Raw genomic sequence first — 17,192 nt, forward strand, 5'->3', positions numbered from 1 at the left:
GTTTTAAGTGTTGTATAAATCACATATATAATGAACAACAAAAGAAACGTGTATATTAGTTTATTATTATAAGTTTCATTTAAAGTGATTTAGTTCGGATCCCATTGGCGAGTAATTGAAGGAAGAAAGGTTTTATTTAACGACGCACTCAGCACATTTTATTTACGGTAATATGGCATCGGACATATGGTTAAGGACCACACAGATATTAATAGAGGAAACCCGCTGTCGCCACGTAGCCCAGTGGTAAAGCGCTCGTTCAATGCGCGGTCGGTTTGGGATCGATCCCCGTCAGTGGGCCCATTGGGCTCTTTCTCGTTCCGGCCAGTGCTCTACAACTGGTGTAACAAAGGACGTGGTATGTACTATCTTGTCTGTGGGATGGTGCATATAAAAGATCCCTTGCTGCTAATCAAAAAGAGTAGCCCATGAAGTGGCGACAGCGGGTTTCCTCTCTCTATATCTGTGTGGTCCCTAACCATATGTTTGACGCCATATAACCGTAAATAAAATGTGTTGAGTGCGTTGTTAAATAAAACATTCCCTTTCTTCCTTACCCCGATGTATTTAAATTGCTATTGCAGACTCGTTCGTAAGTTCTACGATGACGGAGTCACCGCCTGATTACCAGACGGAGGTTACGACACAGGTAATAACCACAGGGTAAAGAGTAAACATACCTAAACATTAGAAAAGGCAAAAATGGTATAAATGTTTTGAGGATATTTTGCACTGTTAAGTGAACATATTTTGTCAAGATAAACCTCGACATAACTTAACGTTATATGTCGAGGTTTAATTTGATGAACTAAAGAAATAAACAAATAAATCAGTCATAATTTTAAATGTGAAAATCCATTAACTCGAGGGAAATAATAGTTGTTTCCGGGATTTTAGAATGCGCCAATTATTTCCCTTGAACCATGTAGCAAAATAATATATACTCTTCAAAAAAAGTAGGGGAATTTTAATAAGAATTTACAATGGCCAAAATTGTAAGGTATATTAGCTGTGGGGAATGGTTATATGACAATAGTGAATTAATTGGGCAAACATTACAACCGGTAGTTAAGTATTACAGTAGGTTTTATGACCACCAAAGAAGGACGATTGGGGTCAGAAGTGAAATTTGAAAGTTGACGGGGTTTTTTAATCAGTAAATCGCAAATTCAAACAATAAAAATGACTAAAAACCAAACAATAACAACTGTATGATCAACAGAATGAAAAAGGTTGACAGAAATAATGTTCCACAGTGATTAATGAACCTTCCTGGAAATGATCAAAATCGAGAATGACACCTCACGCACGTGTACTGGACATCTGCGTGATGCATGTGCAAACTATGGAATGTGTTTCGGTGTGTTGATCAACAGACCTGAACGTTGTTTACTAGGATGTCTGTGGTCAAAACGTATGTTCAGTCTAATATTTGATATTAACATTAATATTTCAGGTTAACCTACTTTATTTTACTGTAAATAGTTCTGTAAAACTATTGATTAAGTAGACTTTCCCATCTAAAATCACAAAACTGACCAATTACGTAGTCCCAAAGAAAAGAAAATTATCTCTTGGGTATCGTGGGTTGTCGTTTTTGCTCCAACGTACAAGAGTGTACATTGTTCCTTTGGATTATTTAACAGAGAAAAATACTATAACCCCATTTCGTTCCGTAACTTCAAATATATTTAATTAAAGGCATACTGTCACAGATTTAAGAACCTAATTTCTCTAAAAATGGATAATAAATGAAAATTACATTAATATTTGGAAACCAAATCTAGCTATCACATCGCCTTAACTGAATCACGATAGAATGAAATCCATGTCAACCCCGTTGACAATATTAGTTTTTGAATTATAGACCATTGCCATAATTCAATTATTTTTACGAAATATCATTAATAAGTGGAGAATGGTGGCTACGTAGATGATTGAATAAAGTACAGTTAGGGACAAATCAAATTTATATATTTTTAGGTAATAATTTGTTAGGCTATTTAAAGGTCAGTGGTCTGTAACAATATGCCTTTAAATAGTTTATTATACTATTACGTCATTTATGTTGTTTTACAAGTCAGGCTGATCAAAGTGAAGCGCCTTGTGGTAAATTACTGCTTTTGTTTACACTGTGCACACAGGAGTTGGTCGGAGCTGACATCACTTAGCCCCAAGCTAGAGTACCGGACTCATCGAAAAGAAAAGAAAATAGCTGCCGCCAGTCAGCAGATATAATCACATTTTTTATTAACTCTAAACTTACGCGTTTTTCATTTGTTAAAGTGTTAGTATGTGTTGGTGGTCCGGGTATGCATCTTTCCAACACATAAGGCTCATGTGTGAGTTCACTCTCCCTTTAACACAAATCGTGGGAGAAATTGGAAAGTTAGTTTTTTAGTTTATATATATATATATATATATATATATATATATGTGTGTGTGTGTGTGTGTATATATATGCGTGCGTGCGTGCGTGCGTGCGTATGTATGTATGTATGTATGTATGTATGTATGTATATATATATATATAAAGATAATGAGAATGATAGGCATATATACTGTAATACCATGAAATGAATTTATATTTATATATGTATCAAGAAATGTATTCCTATTGTTATTATTCTCTCGTCGAAATCAGACTATACTATCTTGTCAAAAGTAATAAAGTTCTGTTCGTTTATGTTCTGTATATTTCTTACAACAGGGCTCTCAAAATTATAATGCTGTGCTCAGTGACGCCCGCCCGCCTCCTATCATATTTCAACCAATGGGAACTCAACCAATGGGGGCTCAACCAATGGGAGCTCACCCCATGGGAGCTCAACCAATGGGAGCTCAGCCAATGGGAGCTCACCAAATGGGGGCTCACCCAATGGGAGCTCAACCTCAACACACGACGGTGATTGTCAACCAGCCAATGGCGATGCAGAATTCGGGACCGAGGCCCTGGAGCTCTGGAATTTGCGGCTGTTGTGAAGAAATGAGTTCTTGTAAGTTGCTAGAGATACAGACATAGATGGCTTTGAAATGCTCTTTTTATTGACAATATACATATTTTTAATTCATCATCCACAAAATACAATAAAGATTTGAGACCAGTCATTTTGTATTCTTATTTCTTTTCATGCTATAAGTTATCTGTATCATTATCTGGTTAATTGTCTCTGTATGCTTATTTATTATTCTTCATGTTATCTCTCTGAATCCTTTTGTCTTTTCCTAATGTTATACAGATTGTCAGTCTCTCCGTCCTAATGCTATACAGATTGTCAGTCTCTCCGTCCTAATGTTATACAGATTGTCAGTCTCTCTGTCCTAATGTTATACAGATTGTCAGTCTCTCTGTCCTAATGTTATAGCATATGCTATTTTGTCTGTATATCCTTATTTATGTTCATGTTTTATGTTCTCTGTATATCCTTATTAATGAACAAGTTTTATGTTCTCTGTATATCCTTATTTATGATCATATTTCATACTGTTTGTGTATCCTTATTTATAATCATATTTTATGTCTCTGTCTCCTATTTAGGGTCCTATAGGTTCTTTGTCTCTTTATCCTACATGTTATACATTACAGGTTGTCTGTCTCTAACCTTATTTAGGGTCATATTTTAGGTTCTTTGTCTCTTTATCCTACATAATGTTATATTCCAGATTGTCTGTCTCTGTATATCCTATTTATAATCACATTACAGGTGGTTTGTGTTATATATTCTAGGTTGTCTGTCTCTATATATCCTATTTATAATCACATTACAGGTCGTTTGTGTTATATATTCTAGGTTGTCTGTCTCTATATATCCTATTTATAATCACATTACAGGTTGTGTTATATATTCCAGGTTGTCTGTCTCTATATATCCTATTTATAATCACATTACAGGTTATACATTCTAGGTTGTCTGTATATATCCTATTTATAATCACTACAGGTTGTGTTCCAGGTCTGTCTCTATATATCCTATTTATAATCACATTACATGTTGTGTTATATATTCTAGGTTGTCTGTCTCTATATATCCTGTTTATAATCACATTACATGTTGTGTTATATATTCTAGATTGTCGGTCTCTATATATCCTATTTATAATCACATTACAGGTCGTCTGTGTTATATATTCCAGGTTTTCTGTCTCTATATATCCTATTTATAATCACATTACAGGCTGTTTGTGTTATATATTCTAGGTTGTCTGTCTCTATATAACCTATTTATAATCACATTACAGGTTGTTTGTGTTATATATTCTAGGTTGTCTGTCTCTATATATCCTATTTATAATCACATTACAGGTTGTGTTATATATTCTAGGTTGTCTGTCTCTATATATCCTATTTATAATCACATTACAGGTTGTGTTATATATTCTAGGTTGTCTGTCTCTATATATCCTATTTATAATCACATTACATGTTGTGTTATATATTCTAGGTTGTCTGTCTCTATATATCCTATTTATAATCACATTACAGGTCGTCTGTGTTATATATTCTAGGTTGTCTGTCTCTATATATCCTATTTATAATCACATTATATGTTGTGTTATATATTCTAGGTTGTCTGTCTCTATATATCCTATTTATAATCACATTACAGGTCGTTTGTGTTATATATTCTAGGTTGTCTGTCTCTATATATCCTATTTATAATCACATTACAGGTTGTGTTACATATTCCAGGTTGTCTGTCTCTATTTATCCTATTTATAATCACATTACAGGTTGTCTGTGTTATACATTCTAGGTTGTCTGTCTCTATATATCCTATTTATAATCACATTACAGGTTGTCTGTGTTATATATTCTAGGTTGTCTGTCTCTATATATCCTATTTATAATCACATTACAGGTCGTCTGTGTTATAATATTCGTTTGTGTTATATATTCCAGGTTGTCTGTCTCTATATATCTATTTATAATCATTACAGGTTGTGTTATTCCAGGTTGTTTGTCTCTATTTATATTTATAATCACATTACAGGTCGTTTGTCTGTTCACATATATCATTCTAGGTTGTCTGTCTCTATATATCCTATTTATAATCACATTACAGGTTGTCTATGTTATATATTCTAGGTTGTCTGTCTCTATATATCCTATTTATAATCACATTACAGGTTGCTTGTGTTATATATTCCAGGTTGTCTGTCTCTATATATCCTATTTATAATCACATTACAGGTCGTTTGTGTTACATGTTCCAGGTTGTCTGTCTCTATACATCCTATTTATAATCACATTACATGTTGTTTGTGTTATATATTCTAGGTTGTCTGTCTCTATATATTCTATTTATAATCACATTACAGGTTGTCTGTTTCTATATATCCTATTTATAATCACATTACAGGTTGCTTGTGTTATATATTCCAGATTGCCGGTCTCTATATATCCTATTTATAATCACATTACAGGTCGTTTGTGTTATATATTCTAGGTTGTCTGTCTCTAAATATCCTATTTATAATCACATTACAGGTTGTCTGTCTCTATATACAGTTTCCTATTTATAATCGCATTAAAGGTTGTTTGTGTTATATATTGCAGGTTGTCTGGGTTGGTTTTGTCCGTGTATCTTGGCGTGTAATGTGGCGACGGACATGGGCGAATCTTGCTGTGTGCCATGCTGTGTTCATGGCGGGCTTGTTGCCATGAGAACGAAGATCCGGATACAGAACAACATTCACGTAAGAGATGTTGTCTAAACTAAATTTAAAAGTTATACTTTTTGACATTCATGGAAGTGTGAACTAAAGAACGATGTTGCACCAGGGACGATAACAGTCACAGTCACAGTCACAGTCTCTCTCTCTCTCTCTCTCTCTCTCTCTCTCTCTCTCTCTCTCTCTCTCTCTCTCTCTCTCTCTCTCTCTCTCTCTCTCTCTCTCTCTCAAATGATGACAGTTAATAGAACTAACCTTGTGAACAGTTGATGAGAAAAAATTACTTAGTTCCAGGATCATCTGTACCTTGGTGCGCGTGCGCGTGCGTGTGTGTGTGTGCGTCTTGCCACATTTTAACCAATTCAGTTTTAAAACTGATATAATTGCCAACTTCTTTGTTTTATCTTCATTTCTTCTACTCAGATCAAGTCTTGTTCTAACAAATCCTATTAGCGTTTATCAAGATATTTTGTTGTCCTGAGATATAATACATAGTTCGTATGTTTTAATAATCAAACGTGTAGGTTAAGATATAAACAGTTCACATTATACATATTATACATATATGTGCACACACACACACACACACACACACACACACGTGTTTGTGTGTGTGTGTGCGTGTGTCGCTCTATATATTTATGAAGCGGGACGTAGCCCAGTGGTAAAGTGCTCGCTTGATGCGCGGTCGGCTTGGGATCGATCCCCGTTAGTGGGCCCATTGGGCTATTTCTCGCTTCAGCCAGTGCACCACGACTGGCACATCAAAGACCGTGGTATGTGCTATCCTGTCTATTGGATGGTACATATAAAAGATCCCTTGCTGCTAATCGAAAAGAGTAGCCCATGAAGTGGGACAGCGGTCCCCCCCCCCCCAATAACTGTGTGGTCCTTAACCATATGTCCGACGCCATATATGATGATCGATTGCAAAAATCCATAATCGATTGTGTGGGGAAAATGTTAACTGTAACTGTTCCTCTAGTTTAGATGATAACATTGATGGAAATATACAATGATCTGGGTTTGTTTCCATGTGTACATAAAGACAAATTCTATTAAATAGCTAATAAATGTACAGTTAGCCATTTGCAGGGTGCACACGACAATAGGTACATGGTCCTTATAATTCAAAGCCTTCTTATGGTCATACATTTCTAACTGATTGTGTAATCGAAAGTTGATCGGTTGGCGCCAAACGATTATAACCGATGATCGATGATGAAGTCCCAACCGATTCCCATCATTGATACAAGGGGTGATCTAGACGTTTCCGGCCTAACTAGGAAGAATCCGTACTGCATGGCCAAGACTAAGCACTCGGCATGTAGACTGTAAAGTAGACATCTCTTAAGAATGTGATGTCCAAGGTGAAGGTTTTGAATCAGAACAATGATGTTCCAAAACTAAGCATTCGGCATGTAGACAGTAAAGTAGACATCTCTTAAGAATGTGATGTCCACGGTGAAGATTTTGAATCAGGACAATGATGTTCCAAGACTAAGCATTCGGCACATAGACTGTAAAATAGACATCTCTTAAGAATGTGATGTCCAAGGTGAAGGTTTTGAATCAGGACAATGATGTTCCAAGACTAAGCACTCGGCACGTAGACTGTAAAGTAGACATCTCTTAAGAATATGATGTCCACGGTGAAGGTTTTGAATCAGGACAATGATGTTCCAAGACTAAGCACTCGGCACGTAGACTGTAAAGTAGACATCTCTTAAGAATATGATGTCCACGGTGAAGGTTTTGAATCAGGACAATGATGTTCCAAGACTAAGCACTCGGCACGTAGACAGTAAAGTAGACATCTCTTAAGAATGTGATGTCCAAGGTGAAGGTTTGTATCAGGACAATGATATTCCAAGACTAAGCACTCGGCACGTAGACAGTAAAGTAGACATGTCTTAAGAATGTGATGTCCAAGGTGAAGGTTTGTATCAGGACAATGATCTTTCATTCAGTGGTCGCCGAATGACCAAGATATATTACCGTCTGACTTCCGACTATTTTCTAACCTGAAAAAGCGGTTAGCTGGCAACTGATAATGTCATGTCCTGTGTCGAAGATTTAGCACCGTCTGACTTCCATCTATTTCCTAACCTGAAAAACGGGTTAACTGGCAACTGATAATCTTGTATCCTCTGTTGAAGATTTAGCACCGTCTTAGTTCCATCTATTTTCTAACCTGAAAAACGGGTTAACTGGCAACTAATAATCTTGTATTCTGTTGAAGATTTAGCACCGTCTGACTTCCGTCTATTTTCTAACCTGAAAAACGGGTTAACTGGCAACTGATAATCTTGTATCCTCTGTTGAAGATTTAGCACCGTCTGACTTCCATCTATTTCCTAACCTGAAAAACGGATTAACTGGCTTAGGATTTCTAAGCTAGTTTTGGGAATGACAGTTCTCTTACGGCTGATACAAGATGACGATACCTCACGTCACGTATCTCCCAGGGAAGTGGCGGTCCTCCCAAGGACAAACACCTGATAGTGGACCATGGAAGTAATCACGACTTTGCGTAACATCTTTTCGATTCTGCCCTGTGCAGAGATACGATTTTGATATCGGAATACAGTTTTATCGTTCAAAGTGCAAAGTCAGTCTAAGACCGAGAACATTTTGAACACTACTCTTATCTGATATTACAGATACTTTCCAAGACAACAATTCAATCCTTGATGTTCTCAAACTAACTAATTAATTAATTTGTTTATTTTATTTTTCTTACTTAGTTTAGAATATCATTTGTTATTTATGATAACACATACTGATTTCATTTTATTTCAACTTATTTTCGTACTTATACACACACGCGCTGTATTGGGCACGCACCTCAGCTAACTGGGCTGTCTGTCTAGGACAGTGGGTTACTTGTTAGTTGGATTGTGGTTAGTAAGAGAGACGAGGGTGTAGTGGCCTTACACCTACCCATTCAGTCATTAAAACTCTCTCTGGGTGGAAGCCGGTACAGGGCTGCGAACCCTGTACCTACCAGCCTTATGTCCGATGGCTTAACCACGACACCACCGAGGTTTGATTTAGATTTAAAGATCATATAGATGATTGGTTACTTTTAGGTGATACCCAGGTCGCCACAACCATAATTAAAAAAGAACGATCGGAATTAATTCCTCTGTGTCGCAAAAGTTAATTGCGAACTCAAAGGCCGTAAATAAGTTTTATTTGAAAAAATCGTTTAAATGTATTTTCAATGTTTTTGTGGGTTTTTTAGGATATTTAAGAAATATTCTGAAAAACAAAAATAGCGCGAATATATTTTAATATATATTTTTCATGATACAACTAAATCGGTAAATAGGCCTAAAATGTCAAAATGGGCCTAAAATGTCAAAATAGGCCTAAAATGTTCATTAGACATTGATCATTTTAATAAACAAACAAACAAACAAACAAACAAAAAGCAACATCGTAAAAGGGTTCAAACTGAATAATTATAAATATTAAAGAAATGTAAATTAATGTTTGCGTTTCTTTTGTTGTTCGGTATATAATACTAAGTTAATGTCCGTTAGACACCAGTTATCCTACAACTCGTTGCTTAACCAACTTACGTTCACTCGTTATATATCGTCTTGGTATGCATTATAGCGTAGTATCGTTGCTTATCCGCTTCAAAACCCAATACCGCGAGGACGATTTGAAACAACTCGTATATAGAGAGTATTAAACGAACTTGTGTGTCGTACTGATCTTACGAAACAAGTCACGATTCATGTATTGCCTGAACGAGAGCGAGGGTAATGATTTCTTTATTATCCATATTATTATTATTTGTTTTAATTAATAACAAGGGTCGTCTCAAAATGTTTGAACCAATGTCAGAAGATGACGAAATGACGTGATATTTCACTTGCACAGTTAGTCCGAAGGGACGTAGAATGTGTGGTTCTTTCTACGTCCAAATATTGTTACATACCCTATATAGGTTTTCAAAACTTGAGGCGCCATGTTTCAACCGTTTCTCAACCGAAATAGTGCAACAAATGGACACACAAACCAAAAATGTATAACCGACTATACTCACTAAATCCCGATTGAAGTACTTGCATCATTATTAACAAAATAAATCTTCCAATGACAACATAAAAAAATTGTCCACCATTTTAAATTTGCTAAATAGAGGGAAGCAACTCGCCCTGCATATTAAGAAAAGTATTGACTCAAGGTCGACCACAGTCACTTTTCGCACCCTTGTTTTGGCTTCGTACACAATAAATATAGCATGCCTTACCGTAATTACACTTGAAACAGGCCCGTAGCCAGGATGGGTTTTTTGGTGTGGGTTTTTTTTTTGGGGGGGAGGTGGGGTGGGGGTAGGCTTATGGTGAGATACGAAGTCCCTCAGACGAGGGCGCGAAGCGCCCGAGTTGCTTAGGGGAGTCCGGAGCATATTGAAAACAAAATCCACCGGTAAGGGGGGGGGGGGGGGGGTGTGTGTGTGTGTGTGTGTGTTGACCGACACCCTCGACCTTCCATTGGCTACGGGCCTGAATCCATATTTCGTAAAAGGTACAATTTTTTAACCACAAGATTTTCTTCAAACACATTCAGGTGCATTAGTAATGTTCAAACAAAACATTTTCAATAGCAATTTTTCCAGCATTTTAAAACGGAAATGTTATGCACTCAATTTATGGTTATTGTAAGGAGGTGCAAAGTGACGTCAAATTCAAAATTAGCTATATTATTACAATGTTTCTCCACATTAAAATAAAAACTGGTCTACTAACCTTCACCCCTGTCAAATTTCTATAACAAGCAGACAACGCTGCATACAGGTCGGTATTTTATTTTTCATAATTCTGGACAAAATATTAAGTTTAAATTTTAAAAGATAAAAGAAATAAAAAGTACTTTTTGTCAAATATATCAAATCGAAAAATTACAAATGCATATGCTATATTTATTATGTACGAAGCCAAAACAAGGGTGCGAAGGGGGACTGTCGTCGACCTTAATGATTATTAATGTGCGCCCTGCTCTAATGCAGTCTGAGTTAGGACTGGGGAAGCAACGTCAGGTTCTGACGTCGCTTCCCAAAATCCATCATTATACTTAGAAGATAACCATATGACGTTTTTAGAGATACCGGTGTTATTGTCAATAATACACGCAAATCTAAAAACTCCATATGGTTGTGACCATTGTAAAGTGAATAGTTGTTCTATGGTATATTTGGTATTTCTTGAGAAAAAAAAAACCCTGGCTACAATTTTAACTAGACCCTTGAACCGTCAACTTGGCCTGTTCCAATTACTAATGACGCTATTAGCTTTCCGGGCATTAGTTTCATTTGATCCCGGAAAAAGAATGTAATTAACCAATCACAATACAGAACACACTCGCCATCAGTTTACAATTGTTATTGCACGTGTGCTTCGTATGATTTTGTTTTAACTCGGTTATGTTGAACCATGTGGATAATGAATGAATGTTATGTAACGGCCACTCATGTAGTATGCACTTTTTTACAATTTTTGTAGGGAAGCATATGTGATGACGGAAGCACTGCGTGCTGCTGTGGCCCGTGCATGCTGTGTCAGATGTCACGTGAGCTGACCTTTATCCAGAACATCCAACTGCAGAATGTCATGACAATCAGCTATGCCCATCCAACTACAGTCCAGTAACAGTGATGTCCAGTGACTTAGGCTAATTACTTATTTAACTCATTTACGTGCCCATGTCCACCTAAGGTTCAGGTATGTCCGTCCTGGGTACACTATCTGAAATCGCCAATTGCTCTGGGTTAGTTGTTAGTTGATTAGTGGTTAGAGAGAGAGAAGAAGGTGTAGTGGCCTTACACCTACCCATTGAGCCCTTAAGGACTCGCTCTGGGTTGGAGCCGGTACCGGGCTGCGAACCCTGTACTTACCAGCCTGTAGTCCGATGACTTAACCACTGCGCCACCCAGGCTGGTTAATTAATCCAGTCTATCGTTTGTAGAGTAATTACTGGCTTCGATGGTGTCGTGATTAAGCCATCGGCTGGTAGGTACTGGGTTCGCAGCCTGTTACCGACTCCCACCCAAAGCGACTCAGTAGATAGGTGTAAAACCACTACACCCGCTTCTTTCTCATTATCCACTATCAACTAACCCACTGTCCTAGACATCCAGCCAGATAGCTGAGGTGTGTGCCCAGGACAGCGTGCTTGAACCTTAATTGGATATAAGTGAAAATGAAGTGGATTAATCGACGGTTTTATCACCTCGGAATAAAATAGTTGTCACGTGTCGTTAAGGTTATCAATTACGCATCTTTAACAATGACGTCAGCTGACCCGTGACGCGTTCAGGAGACCGACGCTCACGGTCACTTGTTAGACTGGTTTTTGCGCCTAACGTTATACTGTATGAATGTGAAAGGAATAAAACACAATGGAAACCAGTCGGATTATTTACAAACGTTCTCCCTTCTTAACACGCCGCTGTTAACCCTTTAGTACTGTTTTAAAAATTATGTTTCTACCTGGACCCGTACTTATAAAAGTTTGAGTCCAGACTCAATTTCTAATGACGTCACACACATACAGTTTGGATGACGTTGCCATGACGTTCACATATGACTCTATTAGAGTCTCTAGTCTAGACTCTAATGACTCACTACACAGATCACTTCCGGGTGAAAGTTCATTGACCACGGTCCACTATAGTTACTAATTGTGACACACGTTATGGTTCACATATTCACTTCTAGGAAATGGTGAAGAATTAAATCAATATGTATGTTTAATGGTAAGCCTTCTGGCTGTATTTTGCCCATGTTATTTTGTAATATTGTGCATCGACCTTTTGGGACATGGGTATATAGCGCAAGAGACAGCCGGAATGAATCGGTCAATGAACCACCTGTTCGGACCGGTACTACAGCCAGATGCGGTTATATAGCACAAAAGTGAGACGGAAATGTTCTCAATTTTGGAGTGAAAATAAATGCTTATATAATGTATGTTGGCAATGGTGTATGTTGTTAGTGCCAACGAGAATCCGTTCTATTGGCAATCTTCGTTTGAAGTTGGGCAATTTAACATGGGGTTCAATGGCAGATGACATCTGTGTAGTGAGACCTAAATGTTCTATAAGCACCAGGCCTGGCGTCAGATCACAGTTATCTTCCCATTTGTTTGACCGGAAATATCTGTGAGTTGGTTCTGTATCACAGATATGCAGAGCACATTAATTCATTAATCATCGGCTATTGAGTGTTAAACATTTGGTAATTTTGACATATAGTCTTAGAAAGGAAACCAGCAACATTTTTCCATCGGCAGCAAGGGAACATTTGTATGCACCATCCCACAGACAGGATATCACATACCACGACCTTTGATATAGGCTACTAGTCGTGGTGCACTGACTGGTACATTAGACGGATACCTTACTACTAGGTTACGTCCCGTCCCAAATGTTGATTGAAGACAAACTTTGTTTTACAATATCCATGGTACAGAACCAACTCACAGATGTCTTCTCTAGGAGTACTGAAAAAACGTCAAAAACATTGTAATAATATAATGTGTAATACTAGTAATACATTGAAGACTTGTTTATACTTTGATTTACAAAAAAACTTGTCCAAATGACTTAACGACCTAAAATAAACAGGATTAATACTGCATTAACACAACATACTACTTTCATAGGCGGTATTGATTGTGTCTCGTTTTATATCTTTTATATGCACCATCCCAACAGGATAACACATACCACGGGCTTTGATGAACCAGTCGTGGTGCACTGGCTGGAACAAGAAATAGCCCAATGGGCCCACTGACAAGGATCGATTCCAAACCGACCGCGCATCAAGCGAGCGCTTTACCACTAGGCTACGTCTCGCCCCCCCCCCCCCCCCCCAATGTGTAATGTGATTATAAACAAGGATACAGATACAATTTGTAATATGATAATTAATAAGGATACAGATACAAGACCGACCGCGCATCAAGCGAATGCTTTACCACTGGGCTACGCCCCGCCCCCATATAACGCCAAAGTTACATATAACGCCAAAGTTACATATAACGCCAAAGTTATATATATATATAACGGAAATTTCGAACAAGTTATAATCATTATGTTTTATTTATGTCTGAACAATTTTATTTCATTTCCATTACTGGTTGTTTTCGTGCGTCTATCCAATTAGGTTTATGCACGCTGTCCCGGGCACACAATTATATATATGGACTATCTGTCCAGGACAGTGGGTTAGTTGTTAGTGGTTAGTGAGAAAGAAGAGGGTGTAGTGGTCTTACACCTACCCATTGAGTCGTTAAAACTCGCTCTCGGTGGGAGCAGGTACCGAGAGGCGAACCCACCACTACCTACCAGCCTTAAGTTCAATGGCTTAACCACTGAGGCCGGAACACGGTAAAAGTTAAAATCTGTTATCTTTAACGACTGGTTTGTCTTTAAATTATCGGCTGTAGGATTTCAAACATTTGGTAATTTTGATATATAGTGTTAGAGAGGAAACCCGCTACATGTTTCCATTAGCAGCAACGGATCTTGTATATGCACCATCCCACAGACATGATAGCGCATACCACGGCCTTTTATATACCAGTCGTGGATCACTGGCTGGGACGAGAAATAGCCCAATGAGCCTACTGACGGGAATCGATCCCTTACCGACCGGACATCAATCGACCTGGAACACAGTGCCCCTAATCCTCGAAAGGTTTAGGTACGTTCCCCCTGGTCTGTTTTTTTTTTATACTTATTTTCGTGCTTATATCCACTAAAGGCTCAAGCACGATGTCCTGGAGACCCACACAGACACACACAGACACACACACACACACACACACACACACACCGTAACTATCTGGGCTGTCTTTCCAGGACAGTGGGTTAGTGGTTAGTGGTTAGTTACACCTACTAATTAAGTCGTGGAACTCGCTCTGGGTGGTAGCCAGTACCGGGAAGTGAACCTAGTACCTACCAACCCATCAGCCTTATTCTGATGGCTTAACTACACCACAAAGACCGGCAATCAGCTTCAGGTTAACTTATATGTCACAAAGCTATCGATAGTTATTTATTTCAATCTATTTCCGTGCTTATATCCAATTAAGGTTCAAGCACGCTGTTCTGGGCACCAACCTCAGCTATCTGGGCTGTCTGTCCACGACAGTGACTGTAGGGCTCGAACTTAACGACGGCACCGACGGCAATTGCCGTCGTTGTGATATAAATTATAAATTGCCGTAGGCCAGGAGCATCACCGACGGCACAAAAGTGCCGTCGGTAAAGCTCCCAAATAATGGTAGAATGTTTCATCTGATGTACATTAGTTGCCAGTATATAACATTAGTGCATTTGAAATATGTCTACATACAGCAAAATAGCCTTTCCGTATTATTATTTTGCTGCAAAGGTCTTCTCTTTTTTCAACTGCCATGGGCAGGATTTAAATTGCCGTCAGTGGTCCATTTCACTAGCTGCAATTTTGTTTTAACTTGCCGTGGGAGACAAATTGTTAAGTTCGAGCCCTGTGGTGGGTTAGTTGTTAGTGGCTAATGGTTCAATTCAATTCATTTCTTTATTAGCTTTAAGTTTTACAACTCATCAGCATATATACAAAACATAATACAAAACAAATATATATATATATACAATATATACCTGTGCACAAAAATGGTGGGTATGGTTTTCTTAAAAGTAATTAGGGATACTAAAAAAATAATAATATTAAAAAAACATAATAATAATACAAAAAAAGTTTTCCTTACTGTAATAGCTGATCTCTAATTGTGTTTGCTTGTACTAGATATTTTCCTAGGTTATTAAGTTCTTTTTTGTTACTTGAAGTTAACAATTGTATAAATAGAAAAACACTTGGCCGCCTGTGATAATACATTTTTATGTACTTATTTCGCAAATCTTTGTATTGTGGGCATTGCATTATAAAACGGTATTCATCTTCTATAACATTTGTATTACAAATTGTACACTTTCTTTCTGATCTTTCGATGTTACGATATCGGCCAGATTCTATATTTAATTTATGAGCACATATTCTGATTCTGCATATTTCCTTTAAATATCGTTCATCTATTGGTAATTTAAGGTAAGACTGTAATTTGAACTCGTTTAATAAATGCTGGTAAAGATATCCCTTGGATGTTGTAATTGTCCTGTTATAACAGAGTTGCTTAAATGTGTCGCATATTCTTTCTTTAATAATAATATAACATCTAATGGTTAGTCAGAGAGAAGAGGGTTTAGTGGTCTTACCTATACCCTGTACCTATCAGTCTTATGTCCGATGGCTTACCATACATGATACAACCACCTTGCTATTATCGTGTTTTTTTCTCATTTTATCGATTGGCTGCATCGACCCGCCTGGTCATTACTGCGAAGTAGCCAGTCGAGTGTCCACTCACCCGGGGTATCACCGCAGGTAGCCATTGAATGTCCACTCGTGCAGAAACGTCGGACAGAGAGGTCGTGTTTTCGGTTTGCTGAACTTTCACGTGCGCAGGTAGCGTGACAACTCCAACTCACTTGTTCTTGTTTCGCTGCCGACTGGTTTGTCTTTTTTTTTTTTTTATTGTTTATATGTCATTTACTTTTAGTGCTCCCTTTATCGTCTATTATTGTTGTTATTTTTCTCTTCTGTTTTTTTTTACTAGTTGTAAACCTGCGCTCAAGCCCAAAGCTCATCCCCGTGGAAAGATTCCAAAATGGCTGAATCTGTCACCAATTTTCGTCTCGTTTCTCATAGATTGTTCATCCCGAACGTTTACTCTCGCGTGTCCTCTAGCCCTATCCTGTTTACATGTTGACAACTCGATCTACCCGAACGTTTACTCTCGCGTGTCCTCTAGCCCTATCCCGTTTACATGTTGACAACTCGATCTACCCGAACGTTTACTCTCGCGTGTCCTCTAGCCCTATCCTGTTTACATGTTGACAACTCGATCTACCCGAACGTTGATCCGGAACGCCAATAACGCGGTAAACACCAACCTTTTCTTTCCTTCGACGTGGAACGAGGGACGGGTCGTGGTCCAACAGTAAAGCAAGTCTGATGATCTAAACTTAGCATAAGAAATAATAAAATCGTATGCAATGGCGTAGCCAGCATGAGGCTATTCCCCAGATTTATTTTATTTTCCCCATGACACTGATATAATTTTACAGGTCTGGGTTTGCCTCGGCATTGTTTCCTCTCTGGCTACGCCCCAGGTATGTACACAATAATTTAAAAAAAAAATCGATATCAAGATATTACAAAACATCACGATGTCCAGAAATCGATTGGCCACAGCGATATTCATAATTCTAAGCAAGAAAATGTAAGTAAATTGTAATTTTAATGATGTAAGTTTATTTTATTTGCCAAAAACCTTTTAAAATGGCTTAAAACTCAGGATATTTTTAATAAAACATTAATTATAATTTATTAGTTGTTTTCTTCATAATTAGATGTCGTTTCTTACATTCTGATTTATCCAGGGTTCGTACGTATCCT

At 37.7% G+C, this 17,192-nt stretch overlaps 1 protein-coding gene across 1 annotated transcript; it reads left to right on the forward strand.

Moving 5' to 3' along the window:
* Window positions 1-534: 534 nt before the first annotated feature.
* Window positions 535-12,100, forward strand: LOC121377783 (cornifelin homolog A-like). Its single transcript, XM_041505871.1, has 4 exons — window positions 535-649; window positions 2,711-2,996; window positions 5,558-5,697; window positions 11,193-12,100. The coding sequence occupies exons 1-4, from the start codon at window positions 605-607 to the stop codon at window positions 11,337-11,339; spliced, it is 618 nt and encodes a 205-aa protein (XP_041361805.1). The 5' UTR covers window positions 535-604; the 3' UTR covers window positions 11,340-12,100.
* Window positions 12,101-17,192: the final 5,092 nt, after the last annotated feature.

This window comes from Gigantopelta aegis, chromosome 7 (genome assembly GCF_016097555.1).
Source record: "Gigantopelta aegis isolate Gae_Host chromosome 7, Gae_host_genome, whole genome shotgun sequence".
Classification (NCBI taxonomy): domain Eukaryota; kingdom Metazoa; phylum Mollusca; class Gastropoda; order Neomphalida; family Peltospiridae; genus Gigantopelta; species Gigantopelta aegis.

Bases quoted from the DNA above. Each gene is read 5' to 3' on its own strand.
- LOC121377783 (XM_041505871.1), top strand. From the start codon at position 605: ATGACGGAGTCACCGCCTGATTACCAGACGGAGGTTACGACACAG. The intron at 2,997-5,557 runs GTAAGTTGCTAG...TATATATTGCAG, and splicing joins TTGTGAAGAAATGAGTTCTT to GTTGTCTGGGTTGGTTTTGT. The intron at 5,698-11,192 runs GTAAGAGATGTT...CAATTTTTGTAG, and splicing joins GGATACAGAACAACATTCAC to GGAAGCATATGTGATGACGG.